The sequence below is a fragment of the Mesocricetus auratus genome, unplaced genomic scaffold (assembly GCF_017639785.1).
Source record: "Mesocricetus auratus isolate SY011 unplaced genomic scaffold, BCM_Maur_2.0 Super-Scaffold_100676, whole genome shotgun sequence".
Lineage (NCBI taxonomy): Eukaryota > Metazoa > Chordata > Mammalia > Rodentia > Cricetidae > Mesocricetus > Mesocricetus auratus.
The window spans coordinates 118,755,988-118,773,431 of NW_024429266.1; the positions used below are offsets into that span (position 1 = coordinate 118,755,988).

General features: G+C 53.0%; 1 protein-coding gene across 1 annotated transcript; it reads left to right on the forward strand.

The window, feature by feature from the left end:
* Nucleotides 1-1,797: 1,797 nt before the first annotated feature.
* Nucleotides 1,798-14,108, forward strand: Aqp1 (aquaporin 1 (Colton blood group)). Its single transcript, XM_005076794.3, has 4 exons — nt 1,798-2,345; nt 11,036-11,200; nt 11,412-11,492; nt 12,197-14,108. The coding sequence occupies exons 1-4, from the start codon at nt 1,962-1,964 to the stop codon at nt 12,374-12,376; spliced, it is 810 nt and encodes a 269-aa protein (XP_005076851.1). The 5' UTR covers nt 1,798-1,961; the 3' UTR covers nt 12,377-14,108.
* Nucleotides 14,109-17,444: the final 3,336 nt, after the last annotated feature.

Sequence of the window (17,444 nt, forward strand, 5' to 3'; positions counted from 1 at the left end):
CTTCTGGAAAGCGTTCTTCCTACTGTGTTCCTAGAATCCTCCTGGCTGGGTCCCTGAGCCAGACAGCATCAGATCTGATCCGTGCGCAGCCTTGTAGCCTGATCTTTGGTTGGATGCCCCTGGGGCTGAAGAACGAGCTCCTTGGGTGGCCACGTCACTGTCAGGCCACAAGGGAACCCCTCAGAATGCAGGGTGTGGTGGAGGTTCTGGGAGGTGGTCCATCATGCTGGCTGCCTCTCTAAACTGCCAAGACTGCCTGGGCAGAGGAAGCCAAGCAGCCTTTGTATCACCATTCTGCTCAGTATCCTCCTCCCCACATGGCCTTGTAAGACTTTAGGTGCATGGTGGTGAATGCATTCCCAACCGGCTCCCATCAAACATACCACAGATCCCTGCAGATCACACCCGGCACCAGGGCTGCAGCTAGACACAAGGTTGCCCTTGGGAGACAGCATTATTCCCTGCAGGGTGAATCCCAGATACAAGGTGCTTGGCCCACACATCCATCCTGCTTTACCTTTATGGAGGTCAGATTCAAAGACAATCTTCTCTCCCAGTGGGCCTCGGTGTCCCACCTCTGATGGCTACGAAGCCAATGACCCTGGGAAGGACTAAGGTGGGAAGAGAGGGGACCTGATCATCCCAGGCCCTGCCCTGTGGCCATAGAGAGAGTCACCTGCCCCCTGCTGGACATGGCTTACCTTCCAGCACACCCACACAGAAGGTAAGTGACCAGATTCTGGGGGTGCCAGGGAGCAGGGTGGGTGCCGGGTCTGAAGCATGGCCTCCTCGCCTGCTGCTGTTGGAAAGTGCCTCTGGCCTCCCTCTCCCTTTGTTTCTGGACCTCGACTCTGGCTCAGCCAAATGTCCCCTCCTCAGTGTGTGCTTTTCCTGTTTCTGAAGTATTGTTTTTTGTTTTCTGTGTTGCTGGGGATTGAACCCAGTGCCCAGAACAGTATTCTACTCCCAGAGCTACAACCCTCGCTCTTCCTGCTGTCTTCCCTCTGGCTGGGAAACCCTCTCTCACTTATCTGCTTTCACTCAGATAATACTTCCCACCGCCCCATCTGTCATCCCGTCTCTCTATATCTGTCTCTTAGCCATAGCCCCTGTATGTTTCCCTTTCTCCTATTCTCACGTCCAGCTGCCATTCCTTCTTCTCCCTAGTGACCTGCCTGCTCTATTGCCTATTAGAGAAAAAAAATTCAGCTTGAGCATTGGGGGGAGCGTTCCAACAGCCTTGCCTGGCTCAGGCTTAGCCTTGTCTGCAGAACGGTAGGTGGCTCCCAGAAAGCTTCCTAGCCCCATCAGCTGAGGCCTGGGTGGTGAGGTGACATCCCCAAAGTGATATGCAGCTGCTTGGTCTACGCCAGGACAGTGGAGGCCATACTGGCTCTCAGATCCCTGGACCTGATGACTTCCGATTAGCAACTGCTCAGAGTGGAATGGACAGACAGGCGGGTTTGGGTGCCACCTCCAGGGAGGGCAATGTTCATCCTGAGAGTCCAGTCAACCCCTATTCCCCACCCCCTCTAGAGTGCCCGGCTCTGCCCTCAGGCACCCTTGAGCTTTGCAGGCTGGGCGGGGACACTTGGATTTCTTTGGCCCCCTGAGAAGGGCCAGCTTGGAAGAATTTCCCAAAGCCTATTAGAGCAAAGGCTGCCTCCTGCCTGCCTCCTCGGGCTGGGCAGGGCCGAGGGCTGAGGCGGGTGGAGGGAGCAAGGGAGGGCAGGAGGGGGAGAGGAGGAAGGAAAAAGTTGGCAGGCAGACAGCAGAGCCCTGTCTGCATCCATCGCAGAGGAGGCCCGTGTGGTGTAGGGCGGGCCAGGAGCAAGGAGAGGCCTTCCTCCCTTTGTGCTCCCCCCACCCAGCCCTATAAATAGGCCCGGCCCAGGCTGTGGCTCAGCCTGGAGGGAATTGAGCACCAGACATCCAGCAGTTAGGTCGAGCCCCCTGCCAGCATGGCCAGCGAATTCAAGAAGAAGCTCTTCTGGAGGGCTGTCGTGGCCGAGTTCCTGGCCATGACCCTCTTCGTCTTCATCAGCATTGGCTCTGCCCTGGGCTTCAACTACCCACTGGGGGGGAACCAGACACTGGTCCAGGACAACGTGAAGGTGTCGCTGGCCTTTGGTCTGAGCATTGCCACTCTGGCCCAAAGTGTGGGTCACATCAGCGGTGCCCACCTCAACCCAGCTGTCACACTGGGGCTACTGCTCAGCTGTCAGATCAGCATCCTCAGGGCTGTCATGTACATCATCGCCCAGTGTGTGGGGGCCATCGTCGCCACTGCCATCCTCTCGGGCATCACCTCCTCCCTACCTGAGAACTCACTTGGCCGCAATGACGTGAGTGGGGTATCCCAGGCTTGGGGCGGGGGTCTACAGGAAGGCACTGGCTCCATCTGCCTACTGCGCAATGGGGACACTGAGGAACAGAGAGAAAGATGAGGGTTTCTGTTGTCATGCCGAGAGCTGGGGCTGGAACTCAGCTCTGTTGTAGGGTCTGTTTGCTGCCAGGTGCTGTGGGCATGGGAGGGCTAGATCCTAATGGTTGTGCCAAAGTCCCCTGCAGAGTGTCTACTGCCAGGAATGAGCTGAGGGGGCAGCTAGCTGCGTGCCAGCAGGTCCTCACCCCTCCACTGGAGTTTCCTGGCCCTCCTCTGCCCTACCTGGGAAGCCACTTCCCTCCTTGGCAGCCCCAAGCTGTCCACTTTCTCCAGATGCACATGTCTGAAGCCACTTTTGCAAGTATCTGAGTGTGATCCCCTTGTGAAGTTGCCTGGACTTCTGGGCAGCCCCAATCTGCACTCAGGTCTCCAAATCAACTTTCCCAGAAAGACAGGAGACAGCCCCCTCTCACTCCCCTGCCCTCAATAGTCAGACAAAATTGGAGGAACGAAATTCCCCGGAGTCGTTGGAAGAGTTTTCTAGATAGCAGTTCAGGAGAAGGGCTCAGCTCTCCAGCCCTTGGCCCCTGAGCCATGTGGCTCGCGTGCTTGCGTGTGGAGGTGGGAGTAGAGGTGTGCACCCGTCCACACGGGTCCTGAACTGTGTAAGCTATTTTCAAGTGGCTGCTTCATTTGAGTGTGCAACCGCTCGAAAGATAAGCAGATGGTGACAACTGTGTGGCAGCTGTTCAAAATAACTGCCCCTGGGCTACTCCTCACTGCTAAGTGGCTGGCCTTGGTGGCGGCTGCCTGGTCACAGACCTTTCCCAACTTCTTATTAGCTCAGTGCCTATGCCAAGTGCGCTTCGGTTTAATGGGGGCAAGTTTAGTGGGAGTGTCTGAGTAAGGGTGCAGGGTGTCTCAGAGGGGAATAGGCTGGAATCCCTCACTGGGGGCAAAGACTAAAGGCAGAGTAGAGGAACCAGCCCCAGAGAAATGTGGCTGACTGGACCCCGGCAGGGCAGGTGCATGGGGGACAGGAGCAAGGGAGTGGTCCAGGGCTCCCGGGAGTTGGATGGTTATGGGTGAGTAGAGTCCTTTCGTTTCCCAGCTGAAGCTCAGGTCCTGGAGATGCAGACCCGGGACAGAGGTCAAAGTCTGGTGCAGAGGTCAGCTGATGTGGCCCACTGCAGGGATGAGCACTTCTGTGTCACAGTGACAGCTCCGGATCACGCTTTTAAGTCAACCTCTGCTCAACTGGAGATTGAAGATTAGCCCTGAGACTGGAGTTTAGACTTTAGCAGGAGAAAACTTGGCTGCATCGGACACAGGGAGCAGAGTTAGACAGGCTGTGTCCCTCTAGACTTCAGTCTCTCCAATAGGAGCAGGGCTAGGTGCCTTGCTGAATTCCTCTGAGAAGGCTCACATTCTCACCGAGGTGGGGGCTGGGGAGGATGGAAGAGATGAAGGGCCCCTGTGAAAAAGAGGTGACAGAGACTCCTAGCACTTGTCCCTTCCAAGCCAAGTGGCAGGCAAGACCTATGCCCTTGCTGGCAAAGGCTTTGCATTCTCTAATGTGTCATCCAAGATAGAGACCGAATGTGATTGCTTTGGTGGCACCTGACTCTGGCTACACCCCACTTCAGATTCTGTACCCCCATCCATTTTCCAGAGTTGCCCCAGTATCTGTGTCAGGCAGGGTACAGATGAAGGAGAAGGAGCTTCAGGCTCATGGGGGGGGCAACTTGGGGACAGGCACCTTAGCCTCAAGTCCTGTTTGTTGTTAACCACTGAGTCTTCTTGGAGCAGAGTATCCTGAGGTTTGAGATGAAGCTTAGGGTCTGGTAATGTTTCCGCTAACCCCATGCTACCAGCTTATATTGTTGGCTGGAGTTAATTACCATCCCTAGAAGGGCTTGACTAAGAGAAACCCCAGTGAAAGTGCCATATGGAAGGCACCAAACTGTGATGGGGCTCCGACTACCAGTTCAACCATGGACCTTTGGTATGTAGTACACAGTCCGGCCCCCAGCCAAATGGTTCTCCTTAGGTACTGACTCCTGGACCTGGAGAGGCTGAGGGTGGTTTGCAATGCCTTAGAGAGACAAGTAGTCAGTGGAACAGGTGGCAGTCACTCCTTTGCATCCCGGGGGAAGGCTGTCACAGCTCCTCTGCTTCTACCCCTTCCCCCCTTCCCCTGCTGCCAAAACCTGGGTGGGGTGAGTTGTTGGCATGGAGATTTCCAAAGAAAATAGTGAGAAAAGTGGCAGGAAGTGGTTGGGTGAGTCAGGGGGTGTCCCCTGAGGACATGGTGGGGACAACTCTCTCCTGACTAAGCTGGGGCTCAGGAAACGCCCTAGAGAGACCTCTGGCCTTCCATAAGTTCATTGGTCCCTTCTGGGTTAAAGAGTTGAAGCCTAATTTTCACTCTTGGTTGGAGGCTCTGAGGTTCCCTGCCCAGGATCAGCCACCTGCAGCCTATATTGCCCCATGCAATTGATGGGGCTTAGGTGGCCCTAATTCCCACCCATGAACCATGAACAGGATATAAAAGGGTGTGGCTGGCTTTGAAAAGTAGAGGATGTGGGGCCTTAGAGTCCTGGCGTCCTGGCCGTCTTCATTCTTCCCTCTCTGGCCCTCATCCTTCAGAGATGACTGGGGCTGCTGGGTGCTGAGGGTAAGGTTGGGTCAGCCAGGCTCCCTGCACTGGGCAGCTCACGGGCCTGAGGCCAGAGAAGCAGCAGAGCTGCCTGTGATAGCAGACAGCAGGCGGGTGAGATAAGAGGTGTCAGGGTGGGCCGGGAAACTTTTGAACTGGAAGGACGAGAGAGCCAGAACTGCCGGGAGGTGGTCCTGTAAGAACCCAAATATGGACTGAGAAGGGGCTTCTGGGCAGAACTCAAGCAAAAGGCAAGGGAGTCCATGGATGAGAGGTGGCCATGGAGTTTGGGCGGACTTGGGTCATGATAGAAGCCTGGACTCTGAAGGCGGTAGCCGCTCCGGACTTGGGCTGGTATCTGAGTGTGCCTGGAGGGGACTGTGTTCCCAGAGCCTCCCAGTCTAGCTACCCGAGGATTCAGGAAGAGGGCACCCCTGTTCTCTTCAGGGTCATCTCTTAGTCCTATTGACTGAGGACACAAATGCCTGGAAATGCTTCCACCTGCTACATCAGAACATATGTACATTGGCTCTAAATTCCCAGTTTCTTGGGTGTTAGTGTCCCAAGCAATGGCGAGAGAGGATCTTTCTTACCTGTAGGCCTACCATGGGTGAGGCCCCTGCTGCATTCACTAGGATTTAGGAATGGCTATGAAAAGAAGTGTGAATTCCCAATGCCCTGGCCTCGTCCAGCGTGGCCAGAGACAGAGCTGGAGGCTGGGTATAACAGCACAGCAGGGACCTGTAATTATTGTTTCCAACCAGAACCCAGGAGAGGAAGGGTAGCGGGGAAGAGCAGAGGTGGAGCTTTGTGGCAGAGTAGACATCCCTGCTCACAAAATTCTGAGGCCCGGTCCTCCACAGCATCCAATGAGCAGCACAGCTGGTGTGGACCACCTGCCCTAAACCAGGGCCTACCTAGGACAAGTATTTTGAAAAAAAAGTTCTCCAAGAGGGTATATGCAGGTGGCATCTGAGGAAAGCTGCTCCCACCCCACCCCACCCCACCCCACCCCAGCCTCAGCTCCCCTGCCCTGGTGTTTCCCTCTCTTGCCTGAGCAGCCATCAGCAGCTTATCTGGAAGACCCTACACAGCTCTACTCTCTCTAGAGCCCCACTGAGGGTGTCTTCAACTGCAAACCGCCAAGCCTCATACTACCCCCCCCACCACTCGCCGCCACACGCACACACCCGGGATGTCATTCATGGTGACAGTAGAGCCTTAGGCTCTTGCTTGCAGCAGTCCCCTGGGAACTCAGGTTGTGGGAACTCCTGTCCTTACCATTTAGAAACACCTGTAGGTCTCAGGACTCCTGAACAGTAGACACTTGAGCCTCATACCTGCAGATATGGGCATAAAATGTCCTTGAGGCTCCATGGTGACCAGGGACTCCTTCGTTTGGGCCTTTTCCTGGAGACCAGAGGGGCTCCTCCACCACAGTATGGTGGGTGGTACCTGGATGGGATGAGCGGGGGGGGGCTACTCATACTCACCCAAGCAGCTAATGTTCCTGAGCATCCTTGACACTGAAACTAAAGTCCATTGACCAAAGACAATGGGCAGCCAGGATCAGCTCCCCACCCCCATCCCAGGGGCCTGAAATACCAGTCAAGCTTCTTCAGAGGGGAAGTTCTGCTATGTGTATAGAACAGATGCTTGTTTGGTTTTGTTTGTTGTTGTTGTTGTTGTTTTGGGTTTTTTTTTCTTGTTTTGTTTTAAACTCAGGAAGCAGCTTCCTCCAAACAGATGAGCCCTCTACCTCTAGAAATATGTAGGTTGGACTCACCTGACACGGAAGCTGCTCTGGCAGCCTGGCTGTATGGAGGTGCAGTGTAGGCGGGCAAGTGGTTCTGTGACACAGGCTTTGCGTTACGCTGAGAATGGAGACTTGTACTCACGTTTCTGGGGGCTGGCTAGACCTGATTTCAGGCAAGGAGGAACCTGGAGGCTGCCTGGGACTGAAGTCTAGACCAATGCTTCCATTCTGTTGTTGGGAAAACTGAGCCCTACCAAGGCGTGGACCCTTGTCAAGGTAACGCCAGGGAGGGACCACTCAAGCCTTCTACCTCCCAACCCTCCGAAGTGCACATATGCTGCACAAACACGTAGACACCATGCACATACATGACACGGGGCATAGAACATGCTCTCAACACTGCTTGGATCTGGGGACGCGGGGTGGGGTGGGAAGGAGGCTCCTCACCGGAGCCCCTTCCTCTCCCTGCCCTGCAGTAAGGAAAAGGAGGAGAGGAAGTTGGAAACCATTGCTTTGTGTATTGTTTCTTGTCAGAAAGATAAAATGGTTCTGGGAGCAAATAAAGGGCCTTTGAGACCAGCTGCTCTCTCACTTGAGGGGTCGCTTCCTGGGCCACTTCCCTCCCTTCTCTAGCGAGTAGTGGCTCCACCCCCGTGGGTGTGAAGCCTGAGGAGGGACGCAGGGACACAGTGACGCAGTCAGCAACGCCTTCCGACACACCAGTGCAAACACACAGAGACCATCTGGGACTTGGTGCTGCACAGAGCCCCCTGCCCTACAGAGCATGCTCGGGACCACACCGCGACTCGCGTCACCGCCACTCTCAGGCTCTGCTGGGGAGAACTTGTTTTTTATTTCCATTGGGAGGAGGGGCTTCAAAAGACTGATAAGCCTCTCATCCCAAGGTGCTGGTTTTCCCTACTTTCCTTTAATCAAACATCGCTAGCCACGTGGCTTAATTCCTTCCCCCTTCCCGTTTATGCTGTTGGCCTTTTTGACTGCCTCGGTCTATCCGTTTTCAATGGGAGGGTTATTAAAAAAAACATTCACCTTGGGAATAGGTGGATTCAAGTCTTGTAACTGTCCATTTTTTAATGATTAACTTTTAGTCTAAACAACGATTTTACTGCCTATAGGCCTAATATTTTTATAGTTCTTAGGTCGTTTAATTATTCTGTAATATACCTGTTACGGTCTAACAAAAGAGAAGGAATGGGAAGCACCCCAGGTACATGTAGACACGGCCGACGGTGGGCCACAGTCCCACGTAGCTGTGCCCTGAGCTACGTGCACATGTTAGTGCTGACTGTGAGGCAACAAGGTACTGGGGACAGGGGGTGGCAGACGGCCACGTCTCTTAAGCTGTTCCTTGAGAGCAGATCCTCAGCCAGGCCTAGCTCAGGACTCTGCTGCTCCCCAAGGGTGGGGCACAGAGGGACTTTGTGAGCTGTCCTGGGTGGCTTGTCTGCATGTCACAGAGAGGACTCAGGTAGCATGACATCTACCCGGGCTGCAAAATGCTCACCTCCTGCCAGCAACCCATTCCAAGCTGGGAGCAGTCTGGTCCCTTGGCAGCCAGCATATTAGCCTATGAACTTGGGGTGACAAACCCTGAGGTGAGGGTCCTGGCCTTCTGGCCTCCTCCTTGAGTGTAGGTCTTTTTACACATGTGTCTCAAAGGCTACTGGTTGGCCGGCCATCTCCCAGCTAAACAGGAAAAGCACAGGCCCTTCACTCTAAGAGCTTTGGTGGAGCCAGCTGCCTTAAATAGGCTGGGAGTTCTGGGAAAATGTGTGCTTTCAACCCCTTTTGTCCTGCACAGTGGGGCTCTCCTCAGAGGTTTGCAGAGACCTGGTAAGGCTTCCCAGGCTAGGAGGGACAAAACCCAGCTAGGTGGCAGGTGGATTCCTCTTCTCAACTGCTCAGGTGATTCCATGAGGTGTGACAGACAGGAACAGAAGAAGCCAAGCCCATAGAGAGCTCAGAGTTGGCGTGTCTGAATGGTGGCTTTAGCCACGACTCGCCTGGGTCCGATGACTGGGAGCCTTTGAATGCTGCACCAGAGCTGCACGGCTTGTTCTGCTGCTCGCACTTGCATTCTCCAGACTCACGGTTGCTGCTTCAACTTTAACCAGTGGAAATTCAGGCAAAACTCTGCACACATGCACACATGCGGATTCTTTCCCGTGATAAAAGGCCGTCACTGCGATTGACTCTATTAAAGAAGTTGTTTAAAATGTAATGGGCTGTACACTATGCTTCGGTTTGACTTTTCTAACCTGCTTTTTCTTGGACATGTCGTTTCTGTAGACCTTTACCGTTGTTTCTAACCTTCTTACTGTTTTCCCAGATGCAGGCAGTTCAAGTGCATTAGGAGGTGGGAAACCTGTGGTCATTAGCTGCTGTGGCAATCGAGGTGGGCTGGGGGCGGGGGCGGGATGGCAGAAGCTGGCCACTACTGGGGCTGATTATAGATGTGGGCATTGGAGGGAAAGGCTGCTAGCCTCACGGCTTTCGGCAGTCGGGAGTGGGTACCTTCTGGAGTTCCCGGCCTTCCTGAGGACTCAGACCTCTGGGCCTGCTCTCTTTGTGTAGAAAGTGGTACCTCGGGTATGACCCGGGACTCAGCCCTGGTTAAGAACCAGGGGAAGAGATGACCTGGCATTGGCTGTGTCTGTGAGAAGAGCAGGGTGGAGATTGGATTTGAGTAGGAGACTTAGGGACAGCTCCACTAATTGGTGAGGAAGTGCTCACCTCAGGACTCCTGCCAGCTAGCAATTACGCCATCCCAAGAGAGCAGAGGAGACAGAGGGAGAGAAGCCGTGAATTTAAATGAGGGCCACCGCCTTCCAGGTGGAAGAGGAGATGGCCATCATGGCCCTCCAGTCGCTCCCCCATCAAGCCTTCCCAGCTTTAGACAGCCTCTGCCAGCTGGTGCAGCTTTCCTCATGCCCATCTCCACCTCCAGATAGTTCTCGCTTTTGCCACCTTCGCCAAATGCCTGAGACAGCCCCATGGCCTTTGAGTCTTCTGGAGGCTCTAGAGTCTAGAGTTTAGACAGAGAGGAGACCTTGAACCCATTTTGTAGATGGAAAACCTGAGGCTCAGAGAGAGTCATGCTTATGAAGCCAACAATTAGAAGAGTAAGAACCTGAGCACAGGGATTCTGTCTCTATTGCCTGACTTAGCAGTGGGATGATAATTGGGCATTGCCCCAGAAGGCTCAGTGGGCATAGGGGACACACGTTTGGGGTTGGCCAGGAAAGGCCCAAAGCTAGGGCTTCAAGGCAGCAGAGGGGATGTGAGTCATTCCCTGAGAGGCAGCTCTGCAGACAAAGGCGGGAAGAGAATTGTTCTTGTGAGAGGGCCTCAGGGCCGAACTTGGAAAGCCCCCCGAAGAAGTGGAGGTGTGCCTCCCACCTAGGACCCTGCAGAATGCCTGGTGGCCTGGGGGAAACCACCACTCAATTGGGAAACTGGGAGTGGACGTTTAGTGTCAGCTTGTTAGGGCTCCACTGTCCCTCCTGGGAGGCAGACCAAAAGGGGAATATCCCAGCATCTTCACCAACGTGGCCCAGCTCCCCTGGGGGGTACGCTTGGCCCCAGCCCCTGACCTGGAGCAGCTGTATGGATCCCCTGGAAGGAATCTTCTCACTGCAGCCTCAGGGACGGTAGGACTCCAGTGACCTCATGGCAGTCCTCATTCCCTTCTTTTTCCATGAGTCATGTTTCCAAAAGTGGCTTAGGCGCAGGGGCAGCCAGGCTACAGTGGTGGAGCCCACGTAGCCAAAGAGAGGGAAGGCGGTTCTGGGGCCAGGAAAGGAAAGAGAGGAGATACAGAGGTGGAACGGAGATGGAGATAGGGAAAGCTTTGGGCTTGAAAGGATGAAGTTGTATTTCCACTTGGGTCCTCCTACCCATGCTTCTATCCTCCTATGGGTGTCCCTGACCACCTCCTGTGTGTGAGGCTCACCTCTCATCCGTAATCCTGAGCACTCCATGTAGCCAACAAGGAGGCCCCGCTTCACCCCAGGCCTCTGAGCCGAGTGAGGCAGGGTCTAGACAGGATCAAGCTAGAGGACCAACCGGTGTCGGAGGGGTCAAGGGCTGATCTTCATTACCTGTTGGCCATGTCTGGCCCCCTCTGGAGTCACACGGTGATAAGCCAAGAAAGGCTTGAGGACTGTCTATCGGTGCCCGGCTCACTGGGCTTTCTTGTGTTTCTCCCTTGCAGCTGGCTCCAGGTGTGAACTCCGGCCAGGGTCTGGGCATTGAGATCATCGGCACCCTGCAGCTGGTGCTGTGCGTGCTGGCCACCACCGACCGGAGGCGCCGTGACTTAGGTGGCTCGGCCCCCCTTGCCATTGGTTTTTCTGTGGCCCTGGGACACCTGCTAGCGGTGAGTAGGACAATTCCTAGGTTGGGGCCATGGTGGGGTGAGGTCCGTGTCAGGAACTGGTGAGGAGGGTGAGTGTGGTGTGTGTGTGGATGAAACTTCCACCATGGGGTGGGGGTTCCAGGAAAAAGACACACGGACCTCTGATCATGCTGCTTTCTCCCCTGGGTGTTGATTTTCTTTACACTCCTGTTCTTTATGTGCTCCCCTCCAGATTGACTACACTGGCTGTGGGATCAACCCTGCCCGGTCGTTTGGCTCTGCTGTGATCACCCACAACTTCTCAAATCACTGGGTAAGTCACCATGGGTAGCCAGGCACATGGACGAAGAGAGGCATATTTCCCCCTCACCGGGATTCTGGGAGACACACAGGGCAGAGGAAATCAAGAAACCGAAGCTTGAGGTGAGGGAGGGGCTTCGCATCATGAAAAGATTTGTGTCTCTTCTCCACTTTGGCACCTCAAGCCTACTGCCCTGTTATCCTAACAACGTGGTGGAGGGTAGGGTTCGAATCTTGACTCTGCCACCCTTGGATTTAGCAACCTCAAGCAAGCTCTGTGCCTTGGTTTCCCAGGCTGTGAATGAAGCAGACTTAGGAGACTTGACTCTCCCAGTACTTTTAGGATCAGGAGAGCACCCTTGTCTGCAAGCAGAGCTCTGAGCAGAGGAAACATTGCGTAGGTTTTTGCTCTAATTACTGTTGGTCTGTGTGTTCCTGGCCACCCTTCTATTAGACTTGCCCATCTCTGGGAACCTTCCAAGGCTGGGGGAAGGGAGTAGTAGTAGTAGCCATCCTCAGGAATTGGCTGCTACAGAGATGCCTGAGCTGGGTACAGAGGCCAGGGCATGTCCCTACTACACACAGAGAGACACTGGGATCAGAAAGTAGGGGCCTGATCTGTCTGATTCTGACTCAAGGCAGATGGGGGGGGGATCCCAAGGAGGAGGATGGGTAGTGTGGCCAGCTGTCCTCTAAATTCTCATGCTTCTTTCCTAGATTTTCTGGGTGGGGCCATTCATTGGGGGTGCCCTGGCAGTGCTGATCTATGACTTCATCCTGGCCCCACGAAGCAGCGACCTCACGGACCGCCTGAAGGTGTGGACCAGTGGCCAGGTGGAGGAGTATGACCTGGATGCTGATGACCTCAACTCCAGGGTGGAGATGAAGCCCAAATAAAGGAGGCTTGGCCTAGGCATCATATGGGGGTGGGGCAGGGATGGGCGGAGGGAGGGGAGGGCTGAAATCATATTGTAGACGCTCTGACAGGCTGACCAAAGTCACTCCCCAAGACCTGCCTGACCTGAGTGGTCCCGCCTTGTCTGGGGCAGCAATATCACTGTCTTTCTTTCTGTTTCCTGGTCTCAGAGCTTCCTGGGGACCAAGATTTATCAACTCAGCACCTCATTCCACTCACATCATAGAGGAGTGAAAGGGAGGGACTCACCTGCTAGTTGTCCCCTCAGAATGTGCTAGGAAGTCCCCCTCATCCCAAAGTTGCCCAGCAAGTCGCCCACCTTAGGTGCCTGGGATTCTGCCATTGTTGCTTTGTGCCTTTGATCATGGCCTTCCTTGAGTAGGCATCTTGTCCCCAAAGACACTTCGAGGGAGAGGAGGTCATCTAACTTTTGCCTTTGGTCTGACTTATCTCTAGGACCCTTCCCCTTAGACTCACTATATAGGACCTTGAAATTGTCCCAATGCTAGGGCTTCAGTGACCACGTCTGTAAAGTGGCAAGAAAGGGACAGCTACGGGGATTCATTACGTGTGGACACACCATGGGCTCTAGAAGGAGCACGTAGACAGCACTGCTTTGTCTACCTGGCCTGAGCTCCTTCCCAACATCCGCAGCCCGTGAGCACATGTGGATGAGCTATGAAGCAGAGATGTAGTTCAGGATGCTGTAAGTGCCTGCTCACCAGAGAGGATTCCTTTAGGTAGGTTTGCTGTAGCAGAATGAAGGCCATTTTGTGGTGGAGGAAGAGCTCACACTATTATCTAGCTCTAGTTGGTCTGCCCATCTAGCATGGGCTTGACTGGATAGTCTTTTCAGTTCTCAAGCTCCCCTAGCAGTGTAGATTTGGGGAATGTGTTTATGAAAGAGCTTTGAGCTGTCTGCAGCACCGTGTCCAAGGAGAGAAGCGGCTGGATGTGGAGCAGTCCTGGGATAGATACCCATGCTTAGCCTGCAGACGCTTGGCTGGCCCTAGTTCACATCCTGGTCAAGAAGGCCATTCCTGCCCTGGATTATGATATGCTGGCTGGCTGTATTTGTTCAGAGCCTGGACAACCTAAACAGGCTCACCGTATAACCGAACGCATAGTCTTCTTTCCTTATTGACCTGATGATGCTTCTGCTTCAGCCCAAGGACAGCTCAGAGCATACTCAGCTCAGGGTTAGCATCTTGAATTCAGCTCCCTGGATTGGTCCATTCACCAGGCCAGAGTGGCTACACCACCATGCCCTTGACCTTGTTGTGAGCATAAACCAAGAGAGAGATACATTCTTCAGGTCCTTAGAAGTGGCAGAACAGTTAGAGGGCCTATGGCTGCACACGATTCTCCATTCCCTAGCAGGCACTGTAGCTCACTTAACAGATAAGAACACTGAGGACCCATGTGCTCAATTAGATCATACTGGGTCAATCTTAGCAGCCAAAGCCTTGTCTGTCCACTCCCTGGTCAATGAAGTGGACTCCTCTTACCTCCAGCTTCTCAGTTTCTGCCTGGGTAATGGCTAAGGGCCAGGGTGGTGGTGAGGGGTATGCTGGAGAAGGCGGGGCATGCCCATCCTACCTGGTTCTGGCCACTATGATCAAGGACCCTGCATCTATCTGCTCTGTGTATGTTTCTTTGCAATTGAAATTTCATCTTATGGCAAGAAAATAAAGGACAATGACTTGTAAGGTCTTCCAGGCTCCCTGTGGTTTTTGCTTTGTTGGCATTGCATCCCACAAAGGATGGGACCCCCACCCTGGTCTCACGGCTATGCCATCCAGTCTGGGATGAAGGCAGATGTCCTTGTGTCCTAAGGGGATGCACACAGCCACACCACCGGCCCTGGGGGGGCACAGGGTCTTACTCTTAATAGGGAGACTTCTGAGGATGAGGAGATCTTGGGACAACTATGGGGAAGTAAAGGAAAATTTAGATCCAGTTTAAATGTCATGATAGGATCCATTTTGGGTTCTGGAAGAAGGAAGCAGGGTTGAGGCCATACCCCTGTTAACCCCTCTGTTCTCAGGGCAGAGTCTGAGGGACTACAGCTCTGCCAGGCCTCTCCCCTTTCTCAGCTCACCCTGAAAGCCCCACCTATACTTGTGTCTTGGGATCCCTAGGGGAGATTTTTGGGGATGACTCGTCAGAGAAAATGCCTCCTGTGTTATGCTATACTGAGATTTGGATGCAAGTCACTGGCCCCATGTGTGGCACATAAAATACGTCAGGAGAACTGTGAACCTAGCCACTGGGAACAGGCCACTGGGAAGCCTGCTCCTTCCATAGAAGCTTGTTCTGGGAGGCAAGAACCCTTACCTTCTCAGAATGCTCTCCAGTCCACAAGCACAAGGTTCACCAGCCATGTAGACTTAAAAGGGAAGGAGGCATGGGAAGGGCTGAGCATTCCATCACGGTCCCTGCTGACACAGCGGTGACATAAGAGGTGACATTGAAGAGGACTTAGTGTTGCTGGAACAGTGTTACTGCAATGTGCTTGGAGCCTGGAGGTGCCTCAGCCCATCCAGACTTCCCTGGCTTCTTCCTGGTGAGGTACGTGCCTGCCTGCTGTTTTTCCATCTCCTAGATCTCTGGCCCCCCTCAGCCCCCAACCACTGAGGGCTCCAGCTACTTAACTTCTCAGCCACTTCCACCTCAACTCCATTCCACAATATAGCCTTTTTGTATGACTTCTTTTTGTTTTTTTTTTTGAGTAGATACCTTTAAAATGTTTTTTATTATATATTTAAATTAGAAACAAGCTTGCTTCACATGTCTGTCCCAGCTCCATCTCCCTCCCCTCCATGCCCACTCCCCCTGCCAGCCTCCCCATCCCCCCACCCAATCCCCACCCCGTTTCCCAGAGAGGGTAAGGCCCTCCATGGGGGATCTCTAGAGTCTGTCATTTCATTCCTGGGAGGGACAAGGTCCTCCCCCAAGAGTCCCAAAGTCCATTTGCGTGCCAGAGATAAATACTGATCTACTACCCAAAGCCCCATAGATTGCCTAGGCCTCCTCACTGACACCCACATTCAGTGGTATCTGGACTAGTCCCATGCTGGCCTCTCAGCCATCAGTCTGGGGTCCAAGATCTCCCCCTTGTCCAGGTCAGCTGTTTCTCTGGGTTTCACCAGCCCAGTCTTGATCCCTTTGCTCATCATTCCTCCCTCTCTGTCACTGGGTTCAGGAGTTCAGTTCAGTGTTTAGCTGTAGGTATCTGCCTCTGCTTCCGTCTGTCACTGGATGGAGGTTCTAGGATGGTATATAATATAGTCATCAAAATCCTTATCATGGAGGGACATTTAAGGTAGGCTCTCCACTACTGCTTAGTTTGCCAGTTGGTGTCATCCTTGCAGATCTCTTGAAATCTCACTAATGCCAGATCTCCCCTCAAACCTAGAATGACTCCCTCTATTGTGGTATCTCTCATCCTGATCTCTATTCTTCCCCCAACTCAACCTTCCTGCTCCCCCATGTCCTCCTCTCCTTCCATCTTCTCCCCCTCTCTTTTTCCTGGCTCCATTTCTTCTCCCCCCAATGCTCCCAATCTGCTCAGGAGATCTTGCCTAATTCCACCTTCTTTGGGGTGCCATGCCTGTCTCTCTTTCTGTTTCCCAGACTTTCTGGCAGTGGGATTGTATGCTGGCACTCCCCTGATCCATGTATAAAATTCATATATGAGTGAGTACATACCATGTTTGTCTTTTTTGTGACTGGGTTACCTCACTCAGGATGGTTTCTTCTAGTGCCATCTATTTGCCTGCAAATTTCAAGATTCCATTGTTTTTTTTTCCACTGAGTACTACTCCATTGTGTAAATGTACCACATTTTCTTTATCCACTCTTTAGTTGAGGGGCATCTAGGTTGCTTCCACGTTCTGGCTATTACAAATAATGCTGCTATAAACAGTGGAACGGACATCCTTGTTGTATGGATTTCCTGGGGAATCTCCATACTGATTTCCATAGTGGCTGTACGAGTTGGCACTCCCACCAGCAATGGAGGAGTGTTCCCCTTTCTCCACATCCTCTCCAGCCTAAACTGTCATTGGAGTTTTTGATTTTAGCCATTCTGACAGGAATAAGATGTCATCCCAGAGTTGTTTTGATTTGCATTTCCCTGATTGCTAGGGATGTTGAGCACTTTCTTAAGTGTATCTCAGCCATTTTAGACTCCTCTATTGAGAATTCTATAAGTTATAATTTCTAGAATCCTAGAGTACAGAGGCAGGTCCTGGAGAAGAAACCAACCCGGGTTTTCTGGAGTACCTACAAGATATTGGGTATTAGAAGACAGAGCTATCTGTATTTACAGAGGTAGCTTGGGTTCCTGAAATCTTTCGCAGGCATTGAGATCTGAACCTGCTCTGGCTGGCTTCAGTAACTGGCTGTCTCTGTCATGTGGTGCTGGCCTGTTTTGTTGTGATGCTTTGCAGAGTTAGCTCTGGGCCAGCAGAGAAGACAGACCGAGCTACAGCTGCATCCACTCCCACAGGGTAACAGGGAGGCAGAAGGGAATAGGGTAGGTCCTGGAGCCCCCAACAGCCTGAGAAGTCTGCTCCTTCTAGATAGACTCATGCGGTGATGGCTTAAGGCACCATCAGGCTGAGACTACTTCCATGAAACTGTACCTATTCGTGACTTACAGGGAATATGATCAACTTATTCATAGAGTATATGAACAGGGGAAGGCCAATGATGCACCATGAGGGATAATAATGCACAAAGACAAGTCTTCAATACCCAGTAGACTTGGGTTCAATAGCTTTCGGACCAGGCTGTCCCAGGCTCTTCCTCTAGCCCATGGGATTAGTGTCCCAGGTGTTCATCTCCCTGAGGTCCTCAGACTTTGTTCTGCCCATGTGTTACTTGGCCCAGCACAGACAAGAGGGTTTGGGAAATAACTGAGATGGGACAGGGCTTCTTGAGTAGGCAGAGGCCTTTGTCTGTTTTGTTCATCAGATTTTAACACGGGCAGCGCATTTCCTGAAAGCCTTCAGGACTCAACCTTTGTCCCCAGGCTCTTGAACA